Source organism: Camponotus floridanus, unplaced genomic scaffold, assembly GCF_003227725.1.
Source record: "Camponotus floridanus strain SB8 unplaced genomic scaffold, Cflo_v7.5 scaffold96, whole genome shotgun sequence".
Taxonomy (NCBI): Eukaryota; Metazoa; Arthropoda; class Insecta; order Hymenoptera; family Formicidae; genus Camponotus; species Camponotus floridanus.
Genome location: NW_020229867.1, coordinates 40,824 through 64,278, shown reverse-complemented (window position 1 = coordinate 64,278; position 23,455 = coordinate 40,824). Strand labels below are relative to the sequence as shown.

Genomic DNA, 23,455 nt, shown 5'->3' with positions numbered 1-23,455 from the left:
TTAGCTTATTATAATTTATATTAAATCTTCAAATCTAAATTAAAAATTCATCTGTACATATGTATTGCCAAATTTAACATCATATAAGATATATATCTATTAGAAAATTATTATTAAAAAATAATACAAAATAGACTCGGATATATTAAGTTTCTATATTTTTTATTTTAAGATTTTACTTATTTAATAAAAATAATATTTGTTATAAATGTGTATGATCCTAAATTTATTTGTGTTTTGAGATTGGAGCAATTCTTGTGCAACATTTCTTCAAATACTGCAACAGTTCTTCTATGAAATCATCATGAAAGCAATTAAGTAATGCACTGTGGGGAGTAAGGTCCACTGGGATCGAATAAAATGGAAAACATTCGAAGATAAATGACAATCAACAAAACCTTGGAAATACGCCTGATTAATCGCACATTAGTTAAAATAATGTTAGATATTGCTATGTTTAAGAAAAAAATTCAATAATTAATTAATACTTTTTTAATCTCTTATTTCATAAATATCATTTCTCCCCTCAAATATATTTATTATTAATAAATGCCACATAACAAAAAAACTTCGCACCTGTTAAAATTGTAAGTACTCGCTTTTTCTCTCTTTTTATAAATATTAAACATTTTAAATATCCTATAAAATATTTGATAAATATAAAAAATCCTTTTTTTAAATTTATAGAACAAGAAACATGTAAATTTTAAATTACATTATATTTGCATAATTTCTTTTAGTTTTATGTGTTGAAAGAAAAAAGGAGAGAGAGAAAAAGAGGCGAAAACTCGATAAGTATAACGCGTTTAAAATGTCTAATTAGTATTCGTATCGCGCGAGGGAATTAATATATATATATGTTACTAAGAAAGAGAATAAAGGAAAAATAAGTGACCGAAGGAGGAAAGATTGAATCAGCTGGCAAATTAGACGACGATTGTTCTCTCTCTCCCTCTCTCTTTCTCTCTCTCCAGAATCAAGAAAGGCTGCTAATCAAGACTTTGCACTTGGCCTTTTTCACCGAAACGAATTTTGTTCTTCCAATAACGTTCGGATTTTGTCTTCTTCCCTATCGTTTCCCCTCCGTCACCTTCTCACACTCCGGAACTCTTTAACTCGTGAGGACTCGTGAAAGTCAGAACTGGCGCTAACTTGAGTCCACTAACGGGGCAATCAGATCGCCTATGTTGGGACAACAAACTGCTCCATCGCCCTTGCGAGCGAATGCCGATGCTTGTATGGCTTATTTATCGGAGAAGTTTCCGGGGGTTAAACAGCAGTAAATCCTTCTTCCCTTACCGCCTACTCGCACTCCTTTCCACGAGAAAAGGATACTACGACTTAATTGCAAGAGCAATCCTTGATACTATGTTTCATTGATTGGATAACAATGATTTGTGAAGCCGCTAATCTGAAAATAAAAATAAATCAATTGATGAGAGAATATTAATTTTTATTTTATAAAGTTTTATTATTTTTAATTAATTTAATTGTATCATATTTATTGATATATGTTACGATTTAAGAGATTCTTCATCTTCAGAGAATATATTTTGTTGAGTCTATAATTATCTTAAAATGCATATAAATATTTAAATAAAATAAAAACAAGGAGAAAAATATACTAATGAGAGTTAATGAGATCTATTAAAGGCTAATGAAGACCAGTGCAGAAAGCGTGAATATCTTCATCTTTTAATTAAATTTAAGTTTTAATTCCTCTTTAAATCTTCGATAACTATTAATAAAAATTATTTGTGTCATATGTAGAAACAATATACAAAAAACGAATAATACTAATTGCAAGTAAGAGAATTTACTATAGAGAGTTCACATAAACTAAATCAATTTGAGTTAAATATCGTGTCTAAAAATTTATTCTATATTGTTTATGTGTAAAAAATATTACAAATTAAAATATTATCTTAAATTGATATGAAAAATTGATTAGAATTATATTATATCTTAAATTAATGTAGAAAAATTTTATTCCAAAATAAACCTCACAATTAAACCAAAATAAATCTCATTGTATCATTACAAGATTCCAAGCAAGTTAGAATTGATGCTGTATCTTTATAGAGATTTCATCGCGTGAAGAAATGACCACGTGTTCGTCGGAAAAAAATAACGAACCAAAGAGATGATTGCGCGTGATATGGCAGGAGCAAAGAAGACCAATGGACTATGTACGATTCTTTACGAGTCTAATTGAGCGCGGAGATAACGCGATTGATTCCCACTAGGCAATAACGTTTCCTTGTTTCCGTTCTCTTTAATGGTCGAGCTAATCGCTGCTGGTACCTTAACTATACTCAAGCATATATAGCGCATTCTACCCGCGCGTTGTCATCGATTGTCTCGAAATCGACCGTTTATCACTAGGATTCATTCTGTATAAAAATTGGTAATCTATTTGATCAATAATCGAATTTTATTTTACTTAAGATTATTTTATTCAAATCTCAATAATCAAAATATATAAATTTATTTTATAAAAATATATAAATTTCTGATTATTCATTACTGCAACTAAATTAAGTCATGATATTAGAAGTAAAAAATTGTATGAATTTATTTTTTATATTCTACACACATAAATACAAATAATAAAAATATAAAACTACATAAGAATTAATTTTTTTCTATACATTAAACAAAAATACATTTTTTTTTGTTCTAAACTGATAATATTGTAGAATTTAACATTGATTAAAACTATATAAATTTATAATATTTTTAATAAAAACATTAAACATTATAAAATTCCAATTATTATAAGGTTAAAAAAATATTAATTAATTTAATATAAATCTTATGTATGATTATCCAGTGAATATCTGTGTTAATAGATGTGTTAAATGTGCGAGGCAACTTATCACTATGGCTTTAGTAGACACTCGTACGAGCATAACGTTGTGTACAAAAGTTACCTACGGGACCTCAGAAAACACGTGAAGCTCGATCGCCACTGGATATATAAGTATTCCCGAAGGCGAGGGGCAATTTGTCCCGGTCATTTGGCGAGTCCACTGGGACTCCCTGACTGTAATCCAATCACTGGCCACACTCTTTCTCTTTCCACTTCCACCCCTTCTCTCGCTCTCTCCTTTCGCCCCTTCTTCATCCATCCTTGTCACCACCCTCCTGTGCTTCAACAACTCCCCTATTCGATCGTCATTGAGTCTCCTGCAATCTTGACCGAGTGACGCGACGACTGCTCCAAACTGTGCAGGAATTCTACTACTGCAAGTGCAATCGAAAACATACATACTGGCTATACGTATTATGGTCATGGTAATTAGTGTATGATAAGATATTGTGATGATAAAAAAAAGTTAGCGCAATAATCTTTCCAATTTATTAGACATAGAATTTTATATCTGTAGAGTTTCATAAAATTACCATCTGTATACTATTAATATTTTGTCAATTTTTTATTATGTTATAAGTGTGTACAATATTCTTTGAAAGTACTAAATTGTTTTAATATCTCTTGTGCTTTGTTTTTAGTAAAATGTAATCTGTACAAAATTTATGTATCATTCATATTCACATTAAATTATCCTTTTTATTTTCAAGAAGCGTAACTATTTGCAATAAATTAAATACTGAAAAACGACCATTTTTTCAAACTGGAATTAAATCCAATATAAAAACAAAAAATTTTTATTAATATATACTATCCATTTTAGTAGAGTTTTAAAAAATTATTTCTTTCAAATCTGTTAATTTTATAATAAAAAAGAGCAACACATTACACTTATTTCTATATTTTATATGTAATATAATTTAAAAAAATTACTTTTCTAAACCTAAATAAGATGTTTCTTTTTTTAATTAAAAGCAATTAAAAAAATTATTGTTAATTTTAAGAATTATTTTTTTAAATTCATCTATTAATTTTGTAATTAAAAAGCAATTTGTAATAAAAAAGCAAACGTTGTTACTTATTTCTATATTTTATAGATATGTGGTTTACCGTAGTATTCCTTTATGTTTTTCCGTCACTGAAATATATATGAAGATGTAGCAAAGTAAAACGCGAATTTTCACCAGAATCGTGCCTGCAGGCGAATGCCATACGTGATGTCGATCTGTAAAAGGGCTGTGCTACGAATTAGCCTTGTTGTGAGACCCGCGGGCCCTTTATTCTACCGCCTCACGTGCACTTTTCTCTTTTCTCAGCCTTTAAACTGACCGACCCCGCTCCAAAGTACGACGTGGAAACGTGGCTTGACGTGCCTTTCGCACAGAATTTTATTTCTTTCCCGTTAACATGCGAATATCCTTTCTTCCTTTATTCCGAGAAACAGAAGGAAAAATGTATTCTTCTCAGTCGAGGGTGGTTCACGCGCCACGCGTTTTTTCCTTTCTCAGTCGCATCCTCCGTCATGGTCTACTGCTGGAAAAAATCGAATTCAATTTCAGATAATCTACATATCAATGAACACATTATATGTGATAAATCATAAAGAGAATATTACTGAAATATTCAAATTCCATATTATTTAAAAAATTACAAGGCATGATCAAAAAAAATGATAAAATGACTAACAATAATGAAAGTTAATTTTTTATTCAAATCACAATGAAATTCAGAAAGAGCTACTTACAATAAGGGTAGTAAATCGATCGAAATATAGCCAAGCATATGAGAAAAAAAAATAAAAATTATTCTCACATATTGATGCAATGTTGAGAAAAAAAAAGATAGTGGATAGTATTTTGCCAAATGTAATTTCGCAATTACACTTTTCCCTTGAATGTAGAATAAAATGTTTCGTTCAATACTCTCATCTATTAAACAGTTACGGTACATGTACAACCGCACGCAGATCCGGCCAAGCGGTGCCGCAATTACCACGCTGTGATTTAGGACTCACCCGTTATAGAGTCAAGCGCCTTTGATTTATGATGCTACATGCTGAAATTAATTTCAATACGATATACGAATAATTCACGCTAGCTATAACCATAATGACATACATATATTTAGTTTTTTATTTACTTCTTTATTTAAAAATTACAGTTTTTGAATTTTTTTATTAAATTTATTAATAAATTTAATAAATTTAGTAAATTTTAATAAATCTAATCTTACTACTTAAATGCAATTAAGTGTGTATGCAATTACACGTTATTATTCTTTATTAATAAAAACTTTGAATAAAGGGATTTGAGCATTTCATTTAAATGAGTTTTTTTGTTTAAAATTAGCCTCACGCAAGTATAATGTTATATTTTTTATTGAAATAAGATTAATCTTTTTATTATCCTTGCATACATATCCAGCTGAATCTTTTATCTGAAATCCCTTCGCTATCATAATCTTCGAAGAAGACCTGCCCATCGTCTTTGCAGTTGATCATGATCAAACGCGAGTTTTCAATCACGCAATATATATCAAAATTAATTTCGAAACTACGTAGATGGATACGGCAAGACGCGCTACGCCTCGTTGATCACGAATGCCGGTAAGATTGAGCCGATCGGAATGAGAAGCTTCTTAGAGCGGTTCTCCTCTCTGCCTCAAGTCGAGTATATATATGCCACCCTCTCGAGATGTCCGCGCATAAGGAGTAGGATAGGGAAGGACAATCCGGGGGAGAAGGGGTGGTCGGTAACGAGATTTGCTCGATGTCCACGAACGATTTAAGCTGGGATCACGTACGAACGTTTAACCCTCTTTCTCGTTCTCATGCGCTACTAAAGGACATTTCTAACCCCCCTTCCTGTCCCACCCCTTGCCCCCAGCTCTCTCCCACTCTTTTCCTCCCTCGCTCTCTTTTCCTCCCTCTCTCTCTCTCTCTCTTCACGTTTCCCCTTATTTTTTACTATCCTCGCACTCGCCCTCGTATGCGTATATATCCGCCACCCTATTCTATCGCGCTACGATCGAGATAAAACGGATAGATCGCGCGTGCACCAAGAAAGAAGGAGGCTCGGCGTACCGGCAAAACGCTTTCGACCGCCCGCACGTATGATTTATTCCGGCGCGAAGCACCCACCAGAAATATCAGATACCCCTAATGAATTTCTAGGTCCGCATGTGTGTACGTGTGTGCGTGCACGTGTATATATATGTATACATATATGCGAGCACCAAAAAGAAGGAAAATATATAGACACACATAGAGCATGGCAAACGACCTGACCAAAAATGTTTTTTCCTTCCTTCGAGTGGTTTTGACGATTTACATGCATGTATTTAAAAAATTATATTAATTTTTCACAAAAAAACAATTCCCAAAAAATTTCTAATTGAATTTATTAATTGATTATTCTTTCTAGTATTATAGCAGCAAACAAATTTTAATTATATTAGATTATTCTACAGTATTATAGTGCAATGAAAATATTCTTTACATACAATAAATAGATATACTAGACACAGCGCTTAATTATGTATTATATAATGTTATATTAATAAGAGTAACAATTAGACATTTCATTTAAAACATTATTAGAATCTTTTTTTATAATTTATACATAATAATAAAATACATATTTTATATATCTATTAATTATTATTCTCGCTTTTTCATGATATATATTAATCTAGATAAAAACACGAAGTAAATTTCATATTATCAGATTATATAACTCTATTTAGATTTTAAAACGTTATTTACAGATTTAAAATTGTCCATTTTCAGATCTACACATTAAAATATTTTGTTTGTATATATTTTATTTATATTTTGCAATAAAATTACATAAAATTATTTTACAATTCTGCGCAACTTTAATTTTAATTTTAAAAGATTTCATGATATATAAATTTTTTTTAAATAAAATTTTTTTATTAACAACACTGAGAAGAATTTATCTCTTATTATTGCTATTTTTTAATTTTTAATAAATGTTCGTCGAAATAATCCTAAATTAAAAATGAGCAATAAAGTTCATTTTTTTTATATTTTAGAAGTTTAGTTTTTTGATGAGACTTTAATTTCCAATCACACTATGAAAAAAATTGTTGTAAATATAATATATATAAAATAAATATAAAAATATACGTAATTATAAAATAATAATTGTTATTAAACGTATATTATATTCAAGATCAATAGCTTTTAATATTTTATTGCGTAATCTTAATAATGATCTATTTTTGCAAAAGTACGATATAATAAAAAAAGTCTCATAGGAGTATCAATATAAGTCGATATAAGAAATAAGACGCTGTAAGAATTCCCAACTCCTATGAGATAAATGACACGTGGCCCGCATGAGATTGAGAACGAAGAATATTCAGCATAGAATTCGCGAGAAATTAGGCGTGAAATGTAACCATGTGCTTTGAATATTCTTACCACGAACCAGAATCCAACCTCTTGTGTCAATCCGTGAACGGGATGATTCGTCGATAGAGTTTAGTATTCACAAAGTGTTTCTATTCTTTATCTTTCTATATATAGGGTGTATAAAAAGATCCCATAATCTTTAAATATCTTCAAAATTAAATAAAATTTCTCGATAGGTATTATATAGATATATAGATATTATATAAATAAGAAATTGATATTAAGTTTCAAATTCTAAACACAATTCATTTCCTAATGAAATATAAGATACAGAAATAAATAAAAATTCTTAATAAATAAAAATTCTTTTTCAAATAAGCTGGCTATATATAAATTAAAATCAAGTTATTAAAATTATCTAACAGATCTAATAGATAAAGTAATAAAAAGCTATTCCAATAATATAAGAAAATAATTTCGATAATAAAATTTAAAATCAAATCTTACTTAATATATTCAAAAAAAAAATATGATAAATTATTATGATAAATATATATAAATATATAATAATATATTTTGAAGAAATTATTCGAATAGATATTTATTTCACCTTATTTGTTAATTGCCATGTAGTTCAATTTAAACACACACACAATCTAGATTAATTTTGAAATGTACTATAAAATTGCACATAAAAATAAAAAAATTATCTGAATATTGCTCAAGTGATAATTTTGGACATCCTAAGTGCTAATATTGAATAATGTGACAAGAACTTTAAGAAGAAGATTTAAATAATCATATATATCAAGAAGAGCAATAAATTCTACACGTCCATTCAGCCCTCCCAGCATCACCACCCTAACTACTGCCTTCTATAGGCAATGGGGGTGAATCAGTGATATATGTCTTCCCTATAACAGCCAGAATCAAAACACCGATCTCCCTCCATGGCGATGTTTGCCCTTCGGACACCAACTTCTGCAGCAGACAGCATCGGTAATATCATTATATTAATTACAAATAAGTTATACAATCATGTCAATCAGCATCATTTGTTAAACTAGACGTAGTTACATAAAATCAATTGTTACTTCTACATTTGTTTATTTTATATTTTTTTGTTTTGCAAAATGTATCTGAAAAAAATATTAAATTATCATTTTTTATTTACTAAAATATTATTATCCATATTTGAATTATTATCCGTATTTTTATTATAACAATGTAAAAAAAATAATGTCAAACATAGTATTATATAATTAAATTAAAAAAAGAAGAGTTGGAAAGCTTTTTTAATATGTTTTTTATATATCCAAATAAAATAAAATATGAAATATGTGTATTACGTGTATATTATGCAAACTCGAAACTTCAATATTCTTTTAAATAATTTGAAAATGTATAAAAGCTCCCTTAATCATGCTAACACATAAATAAATATTATATCAATGTTATAACTATGTGAAATATTTTTATATTTCTCTACATATTACGCAAATTTTATGCTGTATGATACGATGTATGCTATAATCCCTGACATCTCAAAAAAAGCTTTAATACGCGCGACATTATGCTCGTGAAGCACTTGAGGAAAGGCGTTAAAGCGGCGCGATACACGCTGAACATTATTATAATTTCAGTACGGGACGCGACGTGCTGTATCTGGGCAAGGGTTGCGGCTCCTGGCGCAGAGGAGATTACGGCGATGACCGGACACTGGCCACTTGACTGGTATTATAGATGTAATATCGTAAACAACGTCCCTCTCTCAGCTTTCTCTGCACGCGAGAGACCGCGTTTATGTCCGCGCGGAGTCCATGGCATGGTGACCTCGCTGCCGGATCGGCCAACGGGTGCTCTCAGCAGCACCCTTTGCCTGGACCCTCTACAAGCGTAACCAGTGTTTACTGTTGAATATTCATTCTTCAGTCGCGCGCGCACTCGCGGCAGCCCGTGAGCGGAGAACACGAAGTGTCCACATATTATTCGATCTTATACCGGGGCTGACCATACACTTACCGTAATCTCTCGCCATGTTTTATATCGCCCAGAATTATCCAGCCGCGATAATCCTCGCATGAACGGCTAGCGCACCTTATGTCACAGATAATCCAGTAACCGCTGTTATATTAATGTTATATAAAAGCAATAAAATAAAATGTTACAAGTAGTATACATAAGTGTTATCGGTAAAAGTGTCGGGATTAATTGTAATTTTTCTTTCATAAATATTACATGTAATATACGTTATATCGTTGTTATATCGTAATTATACTCCACATAAAGTTGGGATCCATAGAATATTAATTCTATGTAAAGTTCGTAATTAAATAAATAAAATGAATTGTATATATTTAATTTATAAAATTCAGGATTTAATTTATATAAAGATTTCCATTTTTGTTTAAATAAGTAACAAATGGACTTTTATCTGTTCAATTTAAAGTAACCTGTTTAATTTCCTTTGTTTAAATTGTATTAAAAATTAAACTTAATTAAAAAAATTAAACTAATTGTATTAAAAATTAAAGGCAATTTAGATTTTATTTAGTAACATTTTCATCCTTTGTAGGTTTTATATTGACTTCATGGTGAAAAATTGAATACTAATGCGATTTTGTCGTGTAACGATAAGTGAAGGAATATACATATAATAGTATTATTCACCTTAATTACAGGTTTAACTGGTAACAGGTTTATCTGCGCGTGAATCGTATATACTAATAATAATGATACATATATGTTTCACAAAGACGACTGTTTAATATCCTGTGATTGAATAGCTTTAAACTTTTATATCTCGAAAACTATTACTTGGAATAAAAAATAGCAAATAATTTTCTTCAAGAACTTTTTCACTAGTATTTTGCGTGCATTTCAGAAGTCATATATATATATATATATATATATATATATATATATATATTGTCTAGTAATAATCGCATATCACGTTTCGTGTGCAAGTAGAGCGAATTAAACGATAGAGTTGAAAAGTTCTCTATCATTTTATGATTTTTGCATTAATTAATGAAAAATTAAATTTCGTAAATCAGTCAAAAAGTTCCCTCAAATATAAAGCGAAAAAAAAACATTTCACTTTGATGCTAAACACAATACATAATTAAACGCTTGATTATTAATCTCGACGCTTCGTCGCACGAATTAATCTTTTTAAATTAATTTCTCATTAATTATTGCGCAAATTGTAAAATGATAGAGAATTTTGTTTAACCCACTTTACCGACATACTATTGGTAACACTGTTATTATAATCTGGATTGTTGTTTATAGAGATATTTTCTCGCATTCTCTTCATATTATCAAGATATTATAAAATAAAAATTGACTAATTTATTATCGATTAATTACTTTGCTAACTGCAAAATATCTTATATTTCAAGATATTAAATTGATATTTACAAACATACTTGTTCATACTTAAACTTTTAAGCTTAAACTTTTAAGCATAAGAAATGTTACATATAAAAAAGGTACATATATAAAAGGTAAAAGAAATTGGTTAATAGAGCCAAATATTATTTACAAATTTAAAATAACTAAATCTAAACTAACTAATTTAAAAACATTTTCTAACATTTTTATATGCAAGATGAAAAACTGCATCGATTAATATATCTAAAAATATGAAATTATTTTAAAAATATGTAACTCACTTTGCAACTGCACAAAAATATATAAAAGTAATGCAAAATAATGGGACGAATTTAAGCCCATTTAATTATCTCTTATTTCCTTGATCTCTAATCATTTTGAAGATACAGATCTGTCCATTTACATGGCATATATGCATATATACAGGATGTTTCAAATTTCTATAGGACAAATTTCAAGAAATGTGGTAGGATTTATAAAAAAAATAAATTTTAGTTAAGAAATTCGTATCCCTTCCAATGCGTTTTTAATTAAGGAACTATATGTCCTTGTTTAGATCGCCTATAAAATAGACAACCGATCATGCGACAGCGTTACACGTGACGTCTGACAATTCTAGTCCACGTCCTTTAAATAAATTTAAAAAAAAATTAAAAAAGCAAAAACAAACTCAAACGATTATAATTATTATGAATTAATATACAAATTAAGATATCTTGTTTATTATAGTATATTATATTTCTCCCTCTTTTTCTCCTTTTTTTAGAATAAAATTGTGCTGATCATAAACCATATTAAAGCAAAATAATATTATTCCATAAATATATTTTTAAATAATTTCACTAGATTTAGCAATAATCATATAGAAAAATTATGTATACAAATATTTTATATTAAAGCTAAATTAAATATTGCATATTATGAAAAAGAACTTTATGTCAAGAATTTATTTAATTTTATTTTTTAGAAAATATCTTTAAATGTATTTCAATCTGTAAACAATTTTTAAATTCTTAAAAATATTTTTATGCATAGAAATAGAAGATGACTGTTTATATAAATATTTATGAAATTATATAAAAATAAAATAAAAGAAATTATTGAAATTAATTTTCTTACATAATGCGCATTTTTGAGATTCATATACGAATCATCATGTATTAAGAATCATTTATGTGATCATCATTTTTTATATACAACATAGATTCACTATGTTGATTTTAAGAAGAGTCAAAATTTCAAGAAAACAATTACTATTATATATCTTGAATACACCTTTACCACTGTCTTTTTATATTCTTCGCAAAGATTCGATGCCGCCATATCATTGTGAAAACAATAAAATAAATTTATCTGTTTAAGTGTATCTCCGCGAGTTACGATTAAAAGATCGGCACCAGGGATCCGCCCAGGCCATGTCCCGAATTCTCAGTTCTTGGCAAGATTTTCGTAAGGTATTACGGGAACTTTAGAGAACGATCCGGCGGATCTAGCCATACTCAAGAGAACTAACCATCAGGATACGCCTCAATACTGAGCAAAATGCGATCCCTCGAAAATCTCTTCTCCGAATTTATGCTTATCGTAAACATCGCAAACATACTTTCTGTAAACTAATCGGAAATAAAATGTTCTCCTCGTATTATGGTGACCCTGAATAGAGTGCGACAGATAGACTTTGTATAGCTAATGACTAAATAATGGATAGATTATTATCTTACGACAATGATTTACTACAGTCTCGTTGTTCGATATTAATTCTATTTCTATTTAAATGGTAAAAATGAAAAGTAAAATTTCTTGATATAATGAATGAATGTTACAAAATATTGTATTCAATTCATGCTGCATATATATGAATATTATTATGAATATTATTATGAATATTATTATAAAGAGTTAAAATTCGTATAACTTGCAAGTGCCATAAATTTTCGCCATATAAAGTATCATCAAACGTTATCTATCGGCATGTACTCTAGTTGCGCAGTTCGATAAGGGAAAAAAGGAAGATACATAGAAAGAAGGACAGAGTGGTATATAGCAATGGTACATATATATAGGGGTTTGCACGCGCTGAGAGACTTTATGGGGGCCCCTGAGTATATTTCCTGATTGAGCGAACTAATCCACGCAAAGGAGGTTTTATCGTCGAGGTATACGCAATCGAAAGGGTCTCGTCTTCACGGATGTCACATCGAGTGAGAACGTTCGATTAAGACGGAGCAATTCGTGTTGGAGCGCATCTCTTTCATGGCCTATTCGAAAACATCGACACTTGATATTAATTCACTTATTATATTAGCAAATATTAGTATTTATTTCTAGAAAATCAAAATTTTGCATTAAATTCGCTCAGACATAATATATAGTGTATATACAAACAGTGATTCATTCTGAATCACTGTTTGTAATAAACTTTAATAGATTGTGTAAAAGATTATTAATTTTCTTATTAAATAAAATAATTGAATGAAAGAATTAAATTAAAAATTTATAATATAAAGAATCATGATTTAATTTAATCAATTAATAAAATTAAATATTATAAACAGTATTTAATTAATTAATTTAATTTTTGATGTTTAACTAAGATAATCAATTAAAATATTAATTAAATATGTAATCATATATGATTTAATCGATTATTGAAATTATTTAAACACTTATAATTGCAAAATTAGTAATCGTTAATTCTTATTTTTTAATCATGAATTATTAATCCTTAAATTTTAATCATCTTTCGAATAAAAATTATATTTATCATTTTTATAATTCATTATTATTTTTTCTTCATTATGCACACAGAAAAAATAATTCAGGATTAAGGATTCATTTTTCAAAGAGTAATGTCATTTAATTAGTGAGCACTATAATTATAAAATATTTTGCGTAAAAAAAGAGAAAAAAAAGCAGAGGACACAGATAGGAGAAATATAATAATTTATATTATCAATAATATTGCACAGATTTCGCACGTTCAGGTTCGTAACTATTATACATATATCAATTTATTATATGTTATTGATTATTACGAAACAAATAATAAACGAATTTATTTGTATAATCATTTTTCTTATCAAACTAAAAATGAACCTCATTTTTAAACATATGAGAGTAGATTTATAGTTTTATTTAAATATAATAATTAATCAATCCCAATTAATCAATCCCATTAAATTGTTATTTAGGAAAGAATTTAATATTTGTATATCTATATCATTTGCAACTCGTTAATTAACTGATTGTTGTAATACGACATATCATAAAAAATGATAAAATTAACTGTGTAATAAAAATCAATAGTACCTGATTTGTAAAAATCAATAGACAGAATTTTTTGAATATATTATATTTTTACATATATTTTTTAAATAAACACAATGTTACTGAACATTTATTATTATATTAATCTCTTTTTTTTCTTTTTATTATTAAGAAAAATTGTGATTCTATTTTTTTAAATTAATTCATTAAACAATAGTTAACAGTTTCAATTTATTAATATCATGTTCGCAATATTTGATATATATTTTAACATATCGAATAGTAAATCAAGTATTAAATTTACGATGTTAATGTACCTATTAAAGTATGAAAAGAGCGCGTGAGAGAAGGGTCATGTCCCGTGCGTTTTGTGAAACGGATTTTTTCCCATATATACGATTCGGAGATTCGGTTTGGAGCTATTTTAAAGTCTGTGGACTCAATGTGCCGCGAAATGCGTTACCCCTTCTCTGCCTTCATCATAATACAGATGCCATATAGATGGGTACAAATCCCCGGGGAAACTCTTCATATCTATAACCGTCTTTCTTTCTAAACTACCTATCTACCCCCGCAATGTACACCGTGTCCCAGGGTAGTTTTAAACAATTCGCTGCTCAACTCTTGCCACGCGATTTAGTACTATATATTGCCATTTAATATATTGCTATTCAAGGATATGATGTTACGATATGGAAGATTTCTTTTTATTTCACTTAAGCTAGAAATTTTGCATAAATAAAACTTTTATTATTTTATTATAAATTGTATATTAAATTTAAAATTAAGTTATCAACAATTCTAATGAAAATTTTTGGAGTGAAAAAAATATTGCATTTACAATTATTTACAAATATTTTATATAATTATTTATACTAGAAATTCGTTTATCTTGTGCATCTTTTTAAGTTTTTGTGAATAAATTGTTTTATTTACATTATTATATTGTTTTATTTGTATTATTTTATATATACTCTTCAATTCATATATAAATATAAAATAATATAAAATTTATTCGCCCTGCATGTCCACTAAAATTAAATCTATTAGTTTTTTATTTTCTCGCTATCTTGTTTTAATCATGTAATCATTATGTCATAATCAATAAAACACATCATTTACGAGCAGCAATTATCATTTAAGCAACAATATATGTTGTGTATGTGTCTGTATGACAAGGTCGTCACGTTTTAATGAGCGTACACTTTGAAGTTACTGGTGAAGTCAATTCAATAGCAGTTAACAAATTGTTGGCAAGAGAAGGGTGAGTAGGAAGGGCTTGCGGTTAGTGCGAGGGGGTTGACAGGGAAATGTATAATACGTTGTTACCCCATCTACGCCAGATTCATCCCTTCCATGAGCAGTAATTTTCTCTACTTGAAACCTCGACATTGGGATGAACTATCTCATAATTAAAATTACCCTACTGGTGACCAACTCAACCTAAATGCACTTGAATCTGTCCTTTTATATTGTTTATTTGATTATTATTATATTTTTTCATAATAAAGTGCCCTTTACATAAAATCAAAATCAAAATAATTTTAAAGCATATTTATTACGTTTTTGTTTATAGAGTATCTTTTGCCTGCTAATAATATAGGAAAATACTAAAACTATTCAAGCTATTAATAATTCTGATTAAAATAAGATCAATAATATTATAAATAATATTTATAGTAAAATTTATTGATTAACATTTTATCGTCTCATTCTCTTGACCTTAATTTATATAATTTTAATTTTTATACATAAAATGATTCTTAAAAATTTTATGCAACTTACCCAGTTGAAGAAACGATCGCGATTTTCTTCAAGTGATTCCGAATTCTTTTTATGATCTAATCACTTATTCTATGGAACTCATTTGAAATAAAGTCGCACTCGCGAAGATACTCGATTCCGAGAGATATTGAAGACAAAGATCCAATGATATTGGTATAAGTATACACTCGGCAAGAGACTACAAGTAGCAGGACTTCACGGCTAAAAGCGACTCTTCAGTCGCGTGGATATTAAACTTTGAAGATGTCGCTTGTCGCCATATCACCCCCGCGTCTCGCGACGTCTGACTCAGCTACTATCATTAATAACTTCGAGGAAGCAGATAAAGTGCTAAACACCATGATCATGCCGTGTGTGAACACGTCATTACCTTGGCTAATCAGAGAGTCGATAAAGATCCTGATCCTATCCCTCACGATGACTTGTTTTATGAATATGATCGAATTTGATTGTACACATGATAAAGTGCTATATCACAGAAGCAAAATATCTTCAATTTAAAATTTTTTAGTGAGAGCGTAAACAATTATTCCGATACATATGAGATTCTTTTAAAAATATTTGCTTATTATTTGCAAACTTTATTGTCAAAATATTTAACATGTAATTGTAAATTATACATCATGACTTAAACATGATAAACAAAGAATCGATTTGTAATACTGAATAAATTTCGATATATATCGTGGCTATTATTAAAATGAAATCATTTTCGAGATTTGAAGATTATTTGTATTTTTCCTTTTAACATAATTGTATGCTTTTTTCTAAATTTATGATCATGTAAAAATCAAAGAGAGTTACATAACAAAAATACATTAACCATTTTTCCTTTGAAACAAAATAATTTTCCGAAAGATATTTTTTTTGTAGCTACTAGTTTTGAAAATAATTGCAAGAAAGATCACTCTGCATATAATAAAAAAAGACTAATTTTCTAGACAAATAAATTATATAAAAACCTATGTTATAAGCTATATATCATATAAATATAGTATAAATTTCATATTTGTATATAATGACAATATTTAACAACGTTTTATCTTTTCTGATCAACTCGCAATTATCATTAATGTTCACTAGATAAACATTTTGTTGGCACGAAATGTAAACGGAAATGTTACAATGAGAAAAAGTAGAGTCGCAAATGGCATGGAAATGTATAATGTTCGCATTAGTTGTGCTTTAATATTAAATTTAATGTTAATAATTAATTATATGAGGATAAAATCGCAAGACTAGAAAAGTAGAAATTATCGTGCATCTATCGACGGAAGGTCGAATGAATTTTTTATGTTGCGCGCGCGCGCGCGCGTGTACTTTTGCATTGTATGCTTTTGCTATTTACTCCATAACGCAGCAGATAACGCGCTAACGTATCCATGAAGAATTCTTTATACTTTTTCCAATTTGCATATCCATATATCACAATTAATATTTGCAATTCGTTGGAACTTTATACATAATCAATTAAATATGAGGAAAGTCAGGATGCAAAATCGATTTAAGTATTCGAAAATAGGATGGTGGAATATTCTGAAAAAACAGGCCGCCGACTTTTGCTCCAACACTGGATTACACGGTTACAAATATATCAGTCAAACTCAACATCCTAAAGCGGAGCGGTATGTATGAATTTCTTATGTTTAGTATTTTATAATAAACAGATAATTAAATTAATTTATTCTATATATTTATATATTTATACTTATATATTAATACATTTATATATTTATATAATAATATATTTATATATTAATTTATTCTACGTTTATGTTTATATTTATATTTAGATTTATATTAGATTTATATTACAGCCTCTTGTGTGTGTTTGTGTTTTTATCCCTCTTTTATACTCTATTTTATTAATTATCATTGTTTATTTATACCGTTATTAAATTGAGACTGTTATTTAGTTTTAATAATAGTTACAAAGTTATAAATAATAATTCGAATAATAATCGTTATAATAATTACAAAGAAAGAGAGAGAGAGAGAGAAAAAAAAAGAGAATGTAAACAATATTTTCTTTTAATTTAAAAAATCTATAAAAATATATATAAACTTAAAAATATTATCATTGAAAACCAATTTCGATTTACAAGCAATGTGTGCGAATTTTTTTATGTGTTTAACTTAATATTTAGATAAATACAATTATGCGTGTATTATCGACAATTATTTATAGGATTATTTGGGCGATAACGGTAATTACATCATTATGCTGTGCTTTCATTTTAATAAAAATGTCTTTGAATTATTATATTAGTCATCCCACCTTGACAGTTATCGAATCAACGCATAATGGAATAGGGAATTATCCATTTCCTGCAATAACAATATGCGATATTAATCGCGTATCTTACAAATTGACCGAGGAATTCGTCAAAAATTTGTGAGTATTTGGCATATGTTTTATATTAGAGATTCTTGCTACTACCCATAATATTGCTACAAAAATTATTTATCTTTTGCTGTGTCAACCGTATTTTTTTTTCAGGAAGACACCATCCAATATGTCGAAAAAATTTTTAATTGAAGAAATGCGATTGATAAATGAATTGTTAATACCAGGAATATTCGGATATGACGTTGAGAAAAATCTTACTCGCTTACAAGATATTATAGATGATAACAGTATGTCCATTCTTGATGTAATACAATTGGTATGTATTAAAAGTATTTCTCATGTACATATGTACATAATATATCTATAAAGAGTATATTTATATATAAAGTACATATGTATATATGTATATGAGATGATGACTGTTATTATATCGCATTTTCTAAACTGATGTGTATCTTAATTTATAATTAACTTCATAAAATTATTAATTAAGTAAGTCAATAAACTGAATATGAAATAGAAACTGAATGTAAATTTCACATAATTTTCTTGGTACATTTGTTACATAGGATTATATCAATTTTTAGATAACAATAAATATAGATAAAAAATTATAAATAAAAAGATAAAATTTATAAATTGAAAAATTTGTATGTTTTATATATATATATATATATATATATATATATATATTAATAATTTTTATTTTATTTTATTAGTAATATTATTTTTTTAAAATAATATGTACTGGGGGGGAATAATGATCATAAGACTCTCTCTCATACAGCTTTAGAATCTAAAAGAAATGGTGAATTGATAGAATTAAATTTTTCACCGCTCTAACTGCCACCAAGATGGCCATAATCTCTAACAAGAAAAAAGGAATCTTGAGAAGTCCTCAAGCTATCTGAGACAGACTCATGTATGAAAATCGCCAAAAAGTCTAAGAACTTCATATCTGGAATCTTGGATTCGTTTGCAAATATAAAAAAAACATTATTTTACTCTCAAAGTTTTTCAAAAAAGGAGCTGCAATTTTTTAATTTACCGAATTTTAAACCGTCTGTTAAATTAACTATAAATTGATAAATAATTACATTTTTAATGTAAAGTTTAATTGCATTTAAAAGTATTTATATTAGAAGACCTCTTTTGCCCATACTTTAGAAAGATTTATGAGATGTTTTATACTATCCAATGTTGTGTGATACGGTTCGCATAGTTTTCCCTCAGACTCCTGAGAATAAAAGCAAATTAAAGAACATGTTGAGCTTTTCTATTCCAATTTTTAAAAGTTTACTTGTTGTGAGTTCAGGTCTAATAACAAAAATTGTAATTCTCTGGAGTTTTTGAAAGAGTGGAAAGTTTGTCATGTTCTTGGAAAGAATTCTTGATTAAATAGCAGAGATCTGTCCAATGACTATCCTTCTTGTTTAAATATATGAGGAATATTATTAAGAGAAACATTATTTATTTCAGAAATTACTTTGTAGGAAGAGCAATTACGATTTAAGAGTAGCGATCTCCGTTACAATTTAGGCGCGTTAGTAGTAATTAAGAGATTTCTGTTTCAATATAAACTTTTCGAACATATCGCGAATGTATAAAGAAAATTATGTTCTATCTCTTTAGTTTATTAAATTAATGATTTTATGATATTATTATAAATTATGACTATTATAAATTAAGACATACTTTATACATTGTATTTTAACTTTCAGCACTGCTGTTTTGAAAGAACTAATTGTTACTTCTTTCCAGATTACACAAAATTGCAGTACCTTAATAAGAAGATGCAAGTGGAAGGGCACAGTCGATCATTGTTACAAATATTTCCAGCCAGCTTTGGCACGGGATGGCTTATGCTGCAGTTTTAATTATTATGTTTATCCAGATACAATACCTAAGAAGTATAAATTTTTATAGAATTAAATTTTACATTATAGGCATGATATTTAAGACTTATGAAACAATTTATCTTCTTTTTTTAGCATTAAAAATTTTGCTTTCATTTTATCTTTAGAATATGCTATTAAAATATTGTCCAGAAATTATGAGATGCGAGTGTGTGTGTGTATATGCGCAATAATTACATTAAATTTTAAATATGTTCAAATAATTGCCATAAGTTATAAATATGTCATGTTTATGTTTTATACACATACAAATATACGTTTAAGATGCGTATATTTTCATAGATACAAACATATACGTACACATACATAAAAAAAATTGTGGAAGAAAAAAAATAATGCACAAAAATTTTATTATTACAATTTAATTTGGAATAAAAATATTAATTAAAAAAACATCGTGTTTATCTATTTTAATATATTATATAAAAATTTATAAAACCTACGAAGATTAAAATCCAGTTCTGTATTTAATTTATTTAAATATAATATCATCGTATTAATATTGCATATATTTTTTGATTAACATATTTTTTTCTTGTTAAAGATTGGTGCGATCTACTGCCTGTGGTTTCGAGACTGGTATGACTGTAATACTAGATAATGATCCCAAAGATTATTATTCTACTATTATCGGGGGATATGGAGTAAAGGTAATTTAAATAATTTTTTTCTTTAAGTTATTTAAAATAACATTTTTAAAAATAAAATTTCTATTAAAACAATTCAATAATCATATTACTATAATTAATCGGTGGAAAAATTACAATTAACCGATTTCTCATAAAGCACATTTATAAATTTGTAATATTTAATTTTATATATATATATATATATATATATATATATCTACTATTTTATATATATATATCTACTATTTGTATAATTCTCTTTTTATTTGAGTTTTATGTATTATTTTTCAAAATTTCAATTATAAATTTAATTAATCAATAAATTTAATAAGTAAATTTTTAATAATGTATTATTATATGTTTTAGGTCATGATACATTACTCGTTCGATTATCCAGATTTTAATTCCGAAATTCAGTTAGCACGAGCAAATAGTGAACATTTCCTGAGTATTAGACCCGTGGAAATGTATTCAAATTCCGATATGAAGAATTTAGCGATTTCTACACGAAAATGTATACTTAGTGATGAAGCAAACAAAACACTATATACAAATGTCAAAAAGAGAAATTTAACTTTTGCGATATATACATATCACAACTGCCTTGCAGAATGTCGAGCTAGCATTGTAAGAACAAAATGCGGTTGCATCCCTTATTACTTTCCACAAAATAGTAAGTAGAAGAAAAAGTATGTGTAAAGACAAAAATAGAAAGTTAATTCGAACAAATTTATTTTTTGATATATAGAAAAATTTTTATAACTTGTAATCTCTTTCTTCTGTGCCATCTATTCAATATAAAATATATTATTGAAAAATTTTGATTAATAAAAAATAAAATCGTTTATATAAATAAAATGTTTTCATTTTTTTATGTATTTTTACAGTGAAAGTTAATTCACTAATATGTTTTTTAATCTTTTATTATTAAAATAGATAATATAATATAATAATATTATTAAAATAGATTATATGCTTACTCAGCTGGATAATACAATTATAATTTAAAATAATTCTGTAATTTTATATAAAACAATAAATTTTTTTAAATTCCAGATCGTAATATGAGGTCAGGCACATGAATAATAGTGCATTAGTTTCAAAGAAAATTAATTTTTTGAAATTACACATTCTATTATCCGCGCGTCTATCTCTTACTGGCAGGAAGAATTTAAATTGCGTTTTTTTTACATTTATACAATAGAGCCGTATCAGTTTCTTTATTTCAAGTTTAAAACAGATATTAATATTTTTTAAAGAACATAACACATAAAATATATTACATAAAATGATTTTTTTCATAACAATCTCAAATATTTTCATAACAATTTCATACAATCAATATTTGTTAAATGTATTTTTACACTTTAATAGTTATTGCACATTGTAGACAGGGGATACATTCTAAAACAAGATAAATATATTTTACTCCAGGTACCAGAGTATGTAACCTCAGGGATGTCCAATGTTTACTAAAATATAAGTGTAAGTGCATACATATATATATACATACATTCATATTTAATCACTCTAATTTTGAACAAATAATTTATTTTAAAAAATGAAGTCTCATATACATATAAATATTATTTTACATTTTTGACTCATTTTTTTCAAAAAAAACCTTTTCCCTTTTTATAACCCCTGTTCCCAGACATCTTGTATTTATCGATTAAAATGAATTATCTTGTAGTTTATTTTACATATATTTGTTTCTTACAGCGTTTTTCGATGCTTCATGGCCAAATGTGGATGAAAATGACAACAAACTATCACAAAAGATAAAGAATATGGAAACAGGACCTTGTGGATGCATACCCGATTGCAATCTATATTATTATCCTTTGGAAAGCTCTTTTGGAACGCTCGATTCTACTACTTACTATAACGATAATGGTTTTTTAAAGAACTCTCGGTAACAAATTAATTTATATATAATTTATATGGACAAAATATTCTCTAACGTAATTATCGCCTTCAAATACGATGTATTTCTTATTATAGAAATATCGATGTAAAAGATTTTTTTATTTCTAACAAAAAACATAAACTGAATAAAAAATATATTTTTGTTCATTAAAAAAAAATAAATTTAGTTTTTATTTAATATAACATTATTTTTCTTTGTCATTTTTAGTTAATATATTAAAAAAACTAAAATTCATGTATCTTTATCTTTTTGAAAATAATTTTAATAAATTAACATGATACACTTTTATAGCAAATCATTCCAAATATAAATACATGGTTCGGATAATTTTCTTAAAATTTTAAATATGTAAAAATGTCTATGTAACTCAAAATTATCTAAATTTATCTAATTAAAAATAGTAATTACATAATTATATAGCCAATTAGAATCTTATTTTAAAATAATAGCAAATAATTCAAATCTATTATCCAAAAAATCAAAAATAATAAATAAAAGATCAATTTATAACAACCAAATATAAAAATATTAAGTAATTGGAAAAAAACAAAATTAAAAAGAAATATGTTTTTCTTTTTTCCACAAAAAATCATATGTCATAAACATTTTATTTTTTTCTACTAATAACTTTGTCTAGAATATATATATATATATATATATATATATATATATATATATATATAATGTACGCAAGTGGCTATATGTAGTAATTGCGCAAAATATACAATATTTTTAAAACATTCTTAAAATCTATGCACGTGAGAATTAACATTAACCTGAAAATAATTAATATAGATTTAAATATGTCCATGTAGGTACTAATACTATTATTATATTTTTGCAGTAACGGCACTAGCTTACTCAATCACACTATAGTACATGTATTCTTCAACGATTTAGTTGCCATTAAGTATCGACGATCAGTTATTTAT

General features: G+C 27.2%; 3 protein-coding genes across 3 annotated transcripts; 1 reads left to right on the top strand and 2 right to left on the bottom strand.

Moving 5' to 3' along the window:
- Positions 1 to 789: 789 nt before the first annotated feature.
- Positions 790 to 3,343, bottom strand: LOC105249438. The gene is made up of 2 exons (XM_011254908.3): positions 2,938 to 3,343; positions 790 to 1,411 (listed from the first exon to the last, which is right to left on the bottom strand). The coding sequence occupies exons 1-2, from the start codon at positions 3,294 to 3,296 to the stop codon at positions 1,342 to 1,344; spliced, it is 429 nt and encodes a 142-aa protein (XP_011253210.1). The 5' UTR covers positions 3,297 to 3,343; the 3' UTR covers positions 790 to 1,341.
- Positions 3,344 to 8,940: 5,597 nt separating this feature from the next.
- LOC112639877 lies at positions 8,941 to 16,039 on the bottom strand. Its single transcript, XM_025415059.1, has 4 exons — positions 15,935 to 16,039; positions 15,699 to 15,754; positions 9,273 to 9,347; positions 8,941 to 9,138 (listed from the first exon to the last, which is right to left on the bottom strand). The coding sequence occupies exons 1-4, from the start codon at positions 16,037 to 16,039 to the stop codon at positions 8,988 to 8,990; spliced, it is 387 nt and encodes a 128-aa protein (XP_025270844.1). The 3' UTR covers positions 8,941 to 8,987.
- A 1,034-nt stretch (positions 16,040 to 17,073) lies between these two features.
- On the top strand, positions 17,074 to 22,580 carry LOC105249439 (sodium channel protein Nach). Its single transcript, XM_025415057.1, has 8 exons — positions 17,074 to 17,323; positions 17,887 to 18,093; positions 18,199 to 18,364; positions 19,810 to 19,958; positions 20,509 to 20,614; positions 20,960 to 21,266; positions 22,028 to 22,078; positions 22,316 to 22,580. The coding sequence occupies exons 1-8, from the start codon at positions 17,175 to 17,177 to the stop codon at positions 22,510 to 22,512; spliced, it is 1,332 nt and encodes a 443-aa protein (XP_025270842.1). The 5' UTR covers positions 17,074 to 17,174; the 3' UTR covers positions 22,513 to 22,580.
- Positions 22,581 to 23,455: the final 875 nt, after the last annotated feature.